The sequence below is a fragment of the Marmota flaviventris genome, chromosome 17 (genome assembly GCF_047511675.1).
Source record: "Marmota flaviventris isolate mMarFla1 chromosome 17, mMarFla1.hap1, whole genome shotgun sequence".
Classification (NCBI taxonomy): domain Eukaryota; kingdom Metazoa; phylum Chordata; class Mammalia; order Rodentia; family Sciuridae; genus Marmota; species Marmota flaviventris.
The window spans coordinates 76,234,532-76,245,894 of record NC_092514.1 but is presented as its reverse complement, the minus strand read 5'-3'; the positions used below and the strand labels follow the sequence as shown (position 1 = coordinate 76,245,894).

Here is an 11,363-nt window from a genome sequence, read left to right as displayed (position 1 = left end):
CGCTGAATAGTCTGGCCCCTTGCTTTTTTTTTTTTTTTTTGAGGGTTTTGGGCAGGGCGGTCCTTCATTTGGACTCCCTGGCCCCCTCTGCTCCCAGATACTTCCAGAACACTGGGAGGTAGAAGGAACCCTAAACACGACAGGATGGACTCTCCACCTGCCCAGGGTCTTGAGTCCAGCCAACAAGGACTTAAAGGCTTAGGCCCTCCGCTGGAGCCCCCATACCGAGCCGCAGGTGTTTCGCAGAGCGCCTCCTGGCGGACAGAACGCTTCACAATGGCGGATGACTGGACCGAAGCGTCCTGCCCTTGGACGCTACCCTACCTTCTCCTCCAGGCTCACACTTCTCAGAGGTCCCGGGAATCTGTCCCCGGGCCCTCCCTCCACTTCCAGTGCCGCCCGATCCCATACTCGGCGGAGGGGTGGCCCGACCCTCAGTGCCCTGGTGCCAAGCCGCCGAGGTCGCCTTCCTGACGTTAGACTTCAGGGTCCCCGGCCGCTCCTGGGCTCAAGACGGAAGGCCTGGCCAGGAGTGCCTGCGTGGTGCCCTCAGCCAGGGGAAGGGCGGGCTCCTCTTCCGCGCCCACGAGCTCGGGGCCGGATCACCCTGCCGCGGGGCCCGGCCGGGAACTGCCTCGGGCTACACTTGTCGGGGAGTCGGGAGGCCCGCCCCGGACTCTGGCTGGGAGTTAGGGGCAGAAGTCGCAAAGCAGCGCAGCGCCCCTCGCGCCCCAGGCCGAGGCGCTCCAGGCTCACGCCCGCGTGGGGAGGCGCGTGGCTAGTCCCTCCCTCGGCCTGGAGGGGACTGGAGCGGTCGCCCGGCCGAGAGCTGCTGCGGGTTTCGGCGCCTTTTGTAGGTATTGAGACCCGCGGGGCTGGGAAGCCCGCCAGGCCTCGCCGCACGGAGCTGAGGACAGCGGCGAGTGGACCGCGGGGTCCCTCTGGCGCCCGGAAGCTGCGGTCCGAGGACGCGCGGGACGTGAAAGGACCGCGCCGCCTCGCAACCCCGGCTCCGGGAGGGTTAAAGTCTGAGATCGGGAAGGCAGGCTGCGGGCGCGGGAGGGCGAGGGGTTGGGGATGGGAGACGGCCGCGAAAAGGGGAGGAGGTCGCGGTCTCTCATAACCACTCCCACCCAAGCATTGAACCCCCGGTCCCAGAGCTGCCGGGGGAGCTGCCTGTGGGTCTCTCCGGGCTGGGGGCCCCAAGGTGGGGACCCAGCATGGCCCATTGCAGGGCGATAAAAGGCTTCGCGGAGTAAAGGAAGAGAGGAGTGGGGCGGTCATCGGGCCAAGCAGGCCGTGGCTGTAGCCTGGGCTCCACCTGTCACCTCGAACCCAATTTGGAATCCCCCTGCCTGCTTCCTTCTGTACACAAGGGGAGCTGGCACGAGTGGATTTCCGAGGAGCTTTTGGCTCTGACCCACGCTGGTCTGAGCGGCCGCTCCGGCCCTGGTCCCTAGTCCCCAGTTGGGCTTAGGAACTCGGACAGGAATCCAGGGAGCTGAGCCCCGGACCGCTGTCCAGAAAAAAAAGGTGTGAGTCTGTGAATGGCTGACTGGGGTGTCTGTGAGCAAAGGGCCAGCGTGCGGAGCTCCACAGGTGTAACGCCCCTGCCCACTCTGGGACGCTTGCCACTGTCCGTGGGGCCCAAGAAATGAGAAAAGCTGGGGCGCACGAGGAACAAAAAATCCCACAAGCACACACAGACACACACGGGAACCTAGGCAGAGGAACACACCGACACGCCCAGAGCGCACGCGGGCCTCCGGGATGGGAAGGCGCTCCGCGAGCGCGGACCCGTCTTCGCGCTGGGTCCACTTCGCTCGCGCCTCCAGCTTCCAGGGCGCCGTCTGTCCGGAACTGGGTTGGCTCAGGTGGTAGCAAAGACTCGGATTCCCGAAGGCCACTTGGGAGAAGTCCCCAACGCCCCGCCCGCACGGAGGACGATATTGGGTCCCTAAGGCCTGGGAGCTGGGGGAGGGGAAAAGCAGGAGAGATGGGAACCGTGTCGTGGGAAGTCCCCAGACTCAGTGGTTTCTGAACCTCACCCGGCATGTTGGATTTGAGGTCTTGGGTGGTCACCAGAGAACCGGACTTCGCGGGTGCTCAGTGAAGCCGAGCGAACAGAACCGAGTTCTGTCTCCTGGCTTTGTCGTGGTCTCTCACCCGCCCAGAGTTCCGTCGGAGATTGGCGGACACCATATGTAGCCCATCTTTGAGGCCAGGCCCGCGGCCCGATATCCCACTTGTCCCTGGGCTCTCTCAGCCTTCGGGGAAGCGGCGCGGGCCGGGGCGGGGGCGGGCCGGCGGAGGCGGTGGGAGGGGGCGGCGGCGCGGGGAGGGGCGGGAGAGGGCGCCAGGAAGCAGCCCCAGCCGCGCTCTCGTGCGACCCCCGCCGCGCGGCGGGCCAGGGCCGCAGACAATTAAAGCGGGATTCCTCCCCCGCTGACGTCGGCTGCGCCGAGGCCCCTCCCGCGGCAGCATAAAAGGCGCGAGCTCCGCAGCGCAGGCGGCAGTGGGGGCCGGAGAGCGCGGCGGTGTGGACCGTGCGGCCAAGGAACGCGGCTCCCAGAGCGCGGGCCGCCCGAGGAGCGACAGCCGGAGCCCGGTCCCAGCCGGAGCCGAGCCCCACCCGAGCCGAAACGGGTCCGGCGCTCCAGGTGCCCGCAGCCATGCTGGCCGGCCGCGCCGCGCGCACCTGTGCGCTGCTCGCTCTTTGCCTCCTGGGCAGTGGGGCCCAGGATTTTGGGCCGACGCGCTTCATCTGCACCTCGGTGCCGGTGGACGCCGACATGTGCGCCGCGTCCGTGGCCGCTGGCGGCGCGGAGGAGCTCCGGAGCAATGTGCTGCAGCTTCGCGAGACCGTGCTGCAGCAGAAGGAGACTATCCTTAGCCAGAAGGAGACCATCCGCGAACTGACCACCAAGCTGGGCCGCTGCGAGAGTCAGAGCACACTGGACTCCGGTCCCGGCGAGGCAAGGGCGGGCGGCGGCCGCAAGCAGCCCGGCTCGGGCAAGAACACCATGGGCGACCTGTCCCGGACGCCGGCCGCTGAGACGCTTAGCCAACTCGGGCAAACTTTGCAGTCTCTCAAAACCCGCCTGGAGAACCTCGAGGTCCGTGTGAGCCACGGTTCCCCCTCCGGGTTTTGTGCCCCCCCCCCTGCCCTCCCCCACTACGTCCCCGACCCGGCCCGGCACCCCCCACTCCGGTCTTGGTAGCGAGCTTATGCCGGGCCGGCGCCTCGCCGAGCCTGCGGGGACCCGCGGGCGGCCACTCGCCGGAGCTCCTCGCCAGGCCGCCCCCGCAGTCGCCCGCAGGGGACCGCGCCGCGGGCCTCTGGCAAGGTCTCCCTTCCTCGTGTAACGGTGTGGTTTTCCCCTGCCCTTGTGCCCCCGCAGCAGTACAGCCGCCTCAATTCCTCCAGCCAGACCAACAGCCTCAAGGATCTGCTGCAGAGCAAGATCGATGACTTGGAGCGGCAGGTGCTATCTCGGGTGAACACATTGGAGGAAGGAAAGGGGGGCCCCAAGAACGACACCGAGGAAAGGGTCAAGATCGAGAGCGCCCTGACCTCCCTGCACCAGCGGATCAGCGAGCTGGAGAAAGGTAAGGGCTAAGAGGGGGGCCAGGCTGCCTGCTCGCGGCTCCCTCCAGGGACCGGGTGAGACAGACTCCCTGCACAGCCCAGTTCAGCCCTGTAACCCCGACTTCCTCCACTCCGGAAGCCCCTCCCCAGGTTCTGATCTTCCAGGCTTGTTCTCTAGCTTTGCTGGTACCCTGGGCCGGAGACATCTCCAGGGACAAGAGGCTGAACAGAGGAAGATATTGCATGGTGCACCTGTCCCCATCAAGCTGTACTCACACTCCCGAATTTTTCAAGTCTGATTTGTTTAATCTTCAGTAACTTTGCACAGTAGCTGTGGTTGGCCCAGCCCTCCCTGGTTAAGAAAATCTGGCTCTTGCCGGTCTCTGTCACCAGCAAAGAATGAGGCATTAGCCCACTTGGGCCTTGGGTACATTTCCTCCCAGTTGCCCTGAGCCCCTGATGTTCGCTCAGGATCACCAGGTTCCCCCTCCCACCCAGAGCCATGCTCCTATCTCCTTTCTGAGTGACCCAAGCTTGGGCATCTTGTTCACCTCAGCAGCTCTCAGGTAGTCAACTCAGGCTGGCCCAAGCACAGCCCCGCACAGATGAGCTCTGCCTTCAAGTCGCAGAAATCAAACAAGGTTGTAAAAAGGTGGGGGGGCACCTAGGAGTGGAGCAGGGCCACGTGACCCTGCTTGGACTGCAAACTGTGCCGATGGATTTAAACAGTGCCATCTTAAGGCACGTTATGTAACTGAAAAACAGATCAGGGGAAAGAGGGACCTCAGGAGGGAGGGGGAGGGAAGGAGGAGAGATGCTGGGAAATTAAACCGTTCTAGAGAGACACCAGGGGCTGGATCTCCGCACTGTGGGCTTGTATGTGGGGGGCACTGTCTTAAAGGGGCCAGCCCTGCTCTGCTATCAGATACCTGGCTCAGAGGAGGAGGGGATTGCTGTCCTGTCCAAATGCCTTCCAGAAGTTCCCCTTAGCCTGAGGTACCAGGTCTGGGCTCTGGGGTAGGAGCACAGGTGGGCACCCAGGAGATGGCAGGGTGCTTGTGTTCCTGGGCTCTGATGTGAGTACTCAGGGGGCTGGGTCAAGAGTCAGTCCCACACCAGGCCCAGCGCAATAGCCAAGAGCCCGGTGTGTTTGTCTATTGGGGTGAGGGGTTTGGACATTCCCTGGAGACATGGCTGGCAGGTTGGAAGCTGATGGCAGTTTAAAAGGACTGCAAACTGTGCCGGATGGAAGCTGTGTGGCATCCTCAAAGTAGTCACTCTGCCCCCACCCCAGGGATGCCGCCCACTCCTGCTGCCCTGCCCTGCCCTCTCAGCAGGGCTCCAGTCTGAGTCCCTGGAAGAGCCTGGGGGAGGGGACAGTGCTTTCTTCCAAGGGATGAATGGGATTGTGGAAATGGCCTGGCTGCAGCAGGGGTGGGCCTGGAAGGATTCGCGGAAGGAAACTGTGGCCTGATTGTCTCCTTGGGGGTTAAGAGACACCGACAGGAGTGGTGAGGGGTTCTGAGCACAGTCACCATCCTGGAATCAGGTCGGCCCCCAAAGGGGCTGTTCTGTGGGGAGCTAGCCTCGTTCCTCCTTCCCCTGCAGCCACCTTCTCGGTCAGTTGACAGGATCCCACCGACCTGAAGGCTGGCCATGCCTTTCCCATGCCCACCTGGCAGCCCAAGGGCGGATACCCACAGCCAGCCTGTGTTCCCCCTCCACCCCACCTCCCCAGGGTGGCACCATGTGGAAGTGAGTGCTAGCCGGGCCTGGAGTGCAGAGACCTTGGGTCAGCTTTTTTACCATCTGGCCCCATGCCCTGTCTGCGTCACAGGGTTGGTGGGGACCAAACACAATTCAGATGCCAGCTAAGCACTGGGTCAAGGTGTCGGACTGGGTTCTGTCCGCCCCAGGTCAAAAAGATAACCGCCCTGGAGACAAGTTCCAGCTCACATTCCCGCTGCGAACCAACTACATGTACGCTAAGGTGAAGAAGAGCCTGCCTGAGATGTACGCCTTCACCGTGTGCATGTGGCTCAAGTCCAGCGCTGCGCCCGGCGTGGGCACGCCCTTCTCCTATGCCGTGCCCGGCCAGGCCAATGAGCTAGTCCTCATCGAGTGGGGCAACAACCCCATGGAGATCCTCATCAATGACAAGGTAGGGACTGCAGGACGAGGCCTTCAGGCCCCAGCTCTGTCGGGTGGCCTTAGATGCTGCTGTGGCCCTTCTACCCAGTGGAACTGGGGGAGGCAGAAGGTGAAGGACAGAAGTGGGGAGGGGTACCCTCGCCTGCTCTCTGCTCCAGAATAGGGAGAGCCGGAATGTTCCAGACAGAGGCCTCCTGTGTGGGGATGGGGGGAGGTGATGGGGACATCCATCCTGCTGATGTGATCCTGGCTCCTCCGCTGTTGGGCCTAAGACTGTCTTGGCTTCTCCATATTTGGTGGTCCATAGGTGTCCTGGGTGGGGAATCAAGGTGCTCTAGAGATCCTTTCTTAGAACACATCTATCCCACTCAGCCCCCTACTCTCAGGAGAAGGCCAGTTCCACCTGTTCCCTGTTCCAGGGCAGACTTTTCCCTCTAGTGACCGTTTCCCCGTCTTGTCCCCTTCGTTTGCCTGGGAATTAGCTGCCAACTTTCAAACCCCTTTATCTTCATGTCCTTCGTGGTAGTAAATGGGTAAAGCTGGGAATCAGATTCTGGCCCCTGATCTTGAAGCTGTGCCCCAGAGAGGGTTGTGCTTTCTGGGCTCCATTTCCCCAAGTGGGAGGCCTGTAAGGTTCTGTCTGCTGCGCCATCCCCTGCCTGGAGCCGAGAGGGGGAGTGTGAGTCTGTTCCAAGGCTGGTTTTGAAAGCACAGTGTCATCCCCTCCTAGCATCCCCCAGGCTCTCTGCAGGGGCCGGCTGGGGTGCAGACCTGAGGACTAACACCTGGAGATGGAGTGAGGGAAGAGAGGAGAGGCCTGGCAGGGGGAGGCAACAGGAAACTGCTAGGGATGCTGCCCTCCCTCGAGGGCAGGTTTTATAGACCCGCTAAGAGGGAGGAGGGCACGTAGGAGTGAGGTGGTTTGTGCCCAGATGCATCTCTGGGCTCCTTGGCAAGGCATTGGGTTTCCTATGGGATTCCATGACCCACCCATGGGTGGGGCTGATGGATGCTGAAGTTCAGAGGGGAAGGTGCTACAGGAATTCAGTCAAGACTCTCGATTTGGATTTTGAAAGTGAAGTGAGGGGAAAAAAAAAAAAATCACAGTTGCACCTGTGAGATCACCGATTCTGAAAGCTGTCCTCAACCATGGCGTGGTGTGCTCGTTCTTCTTCCCAGGTGGCCAAGCTGCCCTTTGTAATCAATGATGGCAAGTGGCACCACATCTGCGTCACCTGGACCACCCGGGACGGGGTCTGGGAAGCCTACCAGGATGGCACCCAGGGCGGCAATGGCGAGAACCTGGCACCCTACCACCCCATCAAGCCGCAGGGCGTGCTGGTGCTGGGCCAGGAGCAGGTACTGGTGGGGGAGGGGAGAGAGCTGCAGCCTGGGGGCGGGGAAGCACCCTGGGAGTTGGAGAAGTAGGAGGGCAGGAGTTGTGCTGGGGTCTGGGCCCAACCCCGGCCTGGGGGCTTCTTCAGGGACCTGGGGCAGGAGCAGCTCTGCATCCAGCCCTCTCAGCGCTGCAGTGAGACTCTCTTTGGCATGGGGAGGCCGATTCTGCTTTTAACAATGAATAATTTAGTTCCCAAGAAGTGGTTCCTGTCCTCCCTTGGGCACCTGGGAGGGAGGGGGAGGGGTGGAGAAGACAGGGCTTCTGTTCCTGGGGGAGTGTAGTTAGCTGGGGCTGGCCAAGAGTGTGGTCTGAGTAGGGCCCCAGGACTCTGTTGCCATAGTTGTCCACAGCCCCACTGACCCCTCACTTGCTGGCTGAGGGACAGGATGGGCAGAGTCCAGAGGCCCCCAAGCAGAGATCCCCAACCAAAGCAGAGGGGGTGGCCACCAGTCATTTTCCCGAGCTGCCCTCAGAGATTGACAGACGTGTGGCTGAAGACTCAGGGCCAGGAAACAGAAGGGTACCAAGGACAGACAGAGCAACCCCAAATAGGAGAGACAGACACCCAGACTCATCCCCCAGGGATAGGCCCCTCCACCTGGTCCCTGATCATCTGGCTGACCCTCAACCTTCATCCCCTGCTCTTCTCCAAAGGACACTCTGGGTGGCGGGTTTGATGCCACACAAGCATTTGTGGGTGAGCTGGCCCATTTCAACATCTGGGACCGCAAGCTGACCCCAGGGGAAGTATACAACCTGGCCACCTGCAGCACCAAGGCCCTCTCTGGCAATGTCATCGCCTGGGCTGAGTCCCACATTGAGATCTTTGGCGGAGCCACCAAGTGGACATTCGAGGCCTGTCGCCAGATCAACTGACAGCTTTCGGCAGGGCTGAGCCCCGGCCCCACACCCACCTACCCTGCTTGTGCAGTGATGATCCATCGTCTCTTCTTTCCCTTTCCCCAGGAATGAATCAAGGCCATGGCCCCTGCACATGCACACGCACACGCACACACACCTGCGCACACAGCCTGGTTTTGCCCTTCTCATGCACACGAAGCAGTCCCGGCTCTTCTCCATTCCTAAGGAACCCCACTTCTCCATAGGAGCCCCGACTGTTTCCCAGGTGTGCCCTACTCACAGCGAAAGAGGTGACATCAGCATTCTGGACAGTGCGGAAGTCAGTGAAGGGGTGTGTGTGTGTGTGTGTGTGTGTGTGTGTGTGTAGCTGGGGACGACTTTCATTCTAGAATGAATATCTGGTTTCCTCCTTTCCTTGTGGCTTTGGGAAACCTCGTGATGGGTCAGAACTCTGAATTTGCCAACTCTGTCCGCTCCTGTGTGCCTTGGGGCTGGTGCCGCTTCTCCAGCACACACATCTGTCTTCGTTTGCAAACTTCTTTTGGAGCAGCATAGCTCTCTAGTGATGTAGGAAATGTGTTTTAATGGTTTTTCAAGGCCAGGGGGACCTTTCTACAGAGAGTTTTTACTCCATATTAGAAGTGAATGCTCTCTGAAGGTCGGAGGCTTCTGTCCTGGGGTGGCATTGCCTTCCAGTCCTTCCCTCACCCTGCCTGGTCAGCATCCCTGCTGTCTCACCTGAGGGCAGTGTGGGCCTGGGGGTCTGGCCTGCATGCCCCCTTGGTGGCTCTACCGCAGGACTGTGCCTCGCTCCTGGGCCTCCCTGCCTCTTTGCATTCTGTGGAGCTGGGACCTGTTACTCCCTTTCAGCCACCCATGCTGTACTGCTTGAGCCCAAGTGGCCCTGAGAGAGGAGTGTCCCATGAGCCCCAAGATTCAGAGGTCGAGTGCTTTGGCCCCCACCTCTGGTAGTTGGGGACAGAGGTTTCAAGTGGTGTCCTCTGGACAAGGAACCCATGTGCTGACTGAGACCCAGCCCCAGAAGGCTACAGAGACTCAGCCCAGCCGGTCCATGAGAAGGTCTTTCCCTTGGCACTTCTGACAGCCATACCCCTCCCAGCACCCCAGGCCTGGATAAGCTGGCTCAGATGGAGCCACTCAGATGGAGCCCGTCCTGGCCAGAGCAGGGCCTGCCAGCCTCTCCTCACAGGGCTTAAGCAGTCCCCAATCTGCCACTGGCCTGTGACTCTGAGACCTGACTCACCCAGAACCTCCGGCTTCTTTTCCCCATGAAAAGCAGCACAAGCATCCCCTTCTAATCCTTCCGAAGAGGGGAGAAAAGTGTGCGTGTGTGTGTGTGCACATGTGTGTGCTTGTGTGTGAGTGACCTAGAGCAAACATCCAGGAGGTCTTGCCCAGGATGGGGGAGCCCCTGCTTTGTCCTGCCAGCTGGTGGGCCATCTCCAGGAATCTGACTGGCAAAAGGCGGGCGGGTCTGTCTAGAAGTCCTGCACACCACCTGGCTGGCCTGCAGCTGCAGACGTACTTCCGAGGAGCAGGCCCTGCCTGCTGTCCCTCCAGGGGCACCTGGCTCCTGCAGTGCAGGCCCGTGTTGTGTCAGAAACCCGTGCATCTGTGTGTCTGTGTTGGTGTCTCTGTCGCTGTACTCATTGTGTCTGCACGGTACCGGCTGCCGTTCCGCACTGCATCACTCTGGCCGAGAGGGTGCGGGTCGGCACCGCCCTGTGTGTTCTTGTTCAACAGTGGCTTTTTTTAGATACTCGTGCTTCCTCAGTGCCCGTCGGGTCGTGGCTTTCTCGGATCTGCAGGGATCTTCTCTGTTTGCATGTTCCTCGGGTGGCGTGTTCCTTGCTCCCTGGTCCGATGTGTGTTCCCTTGCCTGCATGGACTTCTCCGGTTCTGTGTTGTGTGCTGAGTGCCACCCAGTGTTCTTTGACCACCCATGCTACTGAAAATGGCTGGGTAAGCAAGCAGGGGTGTCAGTGGAGGTCAAGAGGGAGGTCAGCGCTCCCCTCTCCTCCCCGCCCCCCAAACACACCAAGAAGCAACTTTAACATGTAGGCTGAGAACGAGCCTGAATGATACCCGTGGTTGGGAGAGAGCAAGAGAGCCTGGAATCACCTTTCCAGAGCAGATGGAGCCCCACCCTCACTCCAGCCGCCTGGGAGCCCCGCGTGGGCAAGGCCCAGAGCCGGCTGTACCAGGTGCCCTCCTGCCAGCACCTTCCACCAGCCCCTGCCCCTGCCAATACCGGACCCCAAACCACCTCTGCCCACAGTGGGCAAGGTGGGAGCTGTCCGTCCAGGACCACAAGCCATCCTCTGCCCTAGCTAGAGAGGGCAGAGCATCCCAACTCACACCTCTGTCCCTCCAGCCTCCCGACACCTCCCTTCCCTTCCCTTCCCGCTCCCTTGATGCACCCATGGTGCCAGACACGGATATTTAGCTCCCGCCCGGCCCTCACTGGAGTCAGTGCCAAGCCCCTTGACTCCCTCACTGTGTTCACACTTGGCACTTTGCTGGCCCCGAGAAAGGTAGATGACACAGCCGCAAATCCAGTCCACAGCCCCATTGCCTCCTTGATCTGACTGATGTTCCCTCTTGCACTGAATTCTACAAGCCTCTCAGGTAAGCCATTTTATAAAATAAGAAGATAAAAAGCACTGTCGGCACAGTGTTTGCTTTTGCCCAGCTGGTGTCCGACAGCTCCCTGGGTGTCCGGGTGGGACCGCTACCGAAGGAGGCCCCCGGGCCCTCGGGGGCTGAGATCCCACTTGAATCGTAAGCCTTCTTGCTTTTGATAACACAGTATTATTTCTCTTACTGTAGAAGAAAAAGTTTATTACCAAACAAGAGTATTTTTATGAAAGAATAGGGCAAACCTATAAATTATCTCAACCTATATCTCCCTGGAAAACACTTTCAGGCTCCACCAAAATGTAGGACTGAAAGCGTGTATTTTGGAAGAAAGAGATACATTTTGTATGCTTTCTTTTCCTTTTGTAGATTCCCAGTTTATTTTCTAAGACTGCAAAATTCACTTTGTCACCAGCCCTGGGACCTGAGACCAAGGGGGTGTCTTGTGGGCAGTGAGGGGAGGGAGTGCAGGCCTGAGGTTCACGGTCATTCCAGTGAGTTCCAAGGCAGGCCACCTGATCTCGAAGGCATGTTGGGGACAGGAGGTCAAAAAAGTCGTTAATGGTGGGACCTTTGTCTTGGAGCTTACTGGTCAAATAGAACAAATTGAGGACTTGAATATCAGTTCTAACCTCGATAGAAGCAGCTAGGGTTACGTAGTGTCAACATTAAGAGGATCGACTCCTTTGAAAGCCTGTGGCAACT

At 60.2% G+C, this 11,363-nt stretch overlaps 1 protein-coding gene across 1 annotated transcript; it reads left to right on the top strand.

Annotated features, from left to right (window-relative positions):
• The first annotated feature begins 2,672 nt into the window (after positions 1–2,672).
• Positions 2,673–8,015, top strand: Nptx1 (neuronal pentraxin 1). The gene is made up of 5 exons (XM_027955593.2): positions 2,673–3,116; positions 3,402–3,609; positions 5,506–5,750; positions 6,920–7,099; positions 7,794–8,015. Exons 1-5 carry the CDS (start codon positions 2,673–2,675, stop codon positions 8,013–8,015), a joined length of 1,299 nt encoding a protein of 432 aa, XP_027811394.1.
• Positions 8,016–11,363: the final 3,348 nt, after the last annotated feature.

Bases quoted from the DNA above. Each gene is read 5' to 3' on its own strand.
- Nptx1 (XM_027955593.2), top strand. From the start codon at position 2,673: ATGCTGGCCGGCCGCGCCGCGCGCACCTGTGCGCTGCTCGCTCTTTGC. The intron at 3,610-5,505 runs GTAAGGGCTAAG...TGTCCGCCCCAG, and splicing joins GATCAGCGAGCTGGAGAAAG to GTCAAAAAGATAACCGCCCT. The intron at 7,100-7,793 runs GTACTGGTGGGG...TCTTCTCCAAAG, and splicing joins TGGTGCTGGGCCAGGAGCAG to GACACTCTGGGTGGCGGGTT.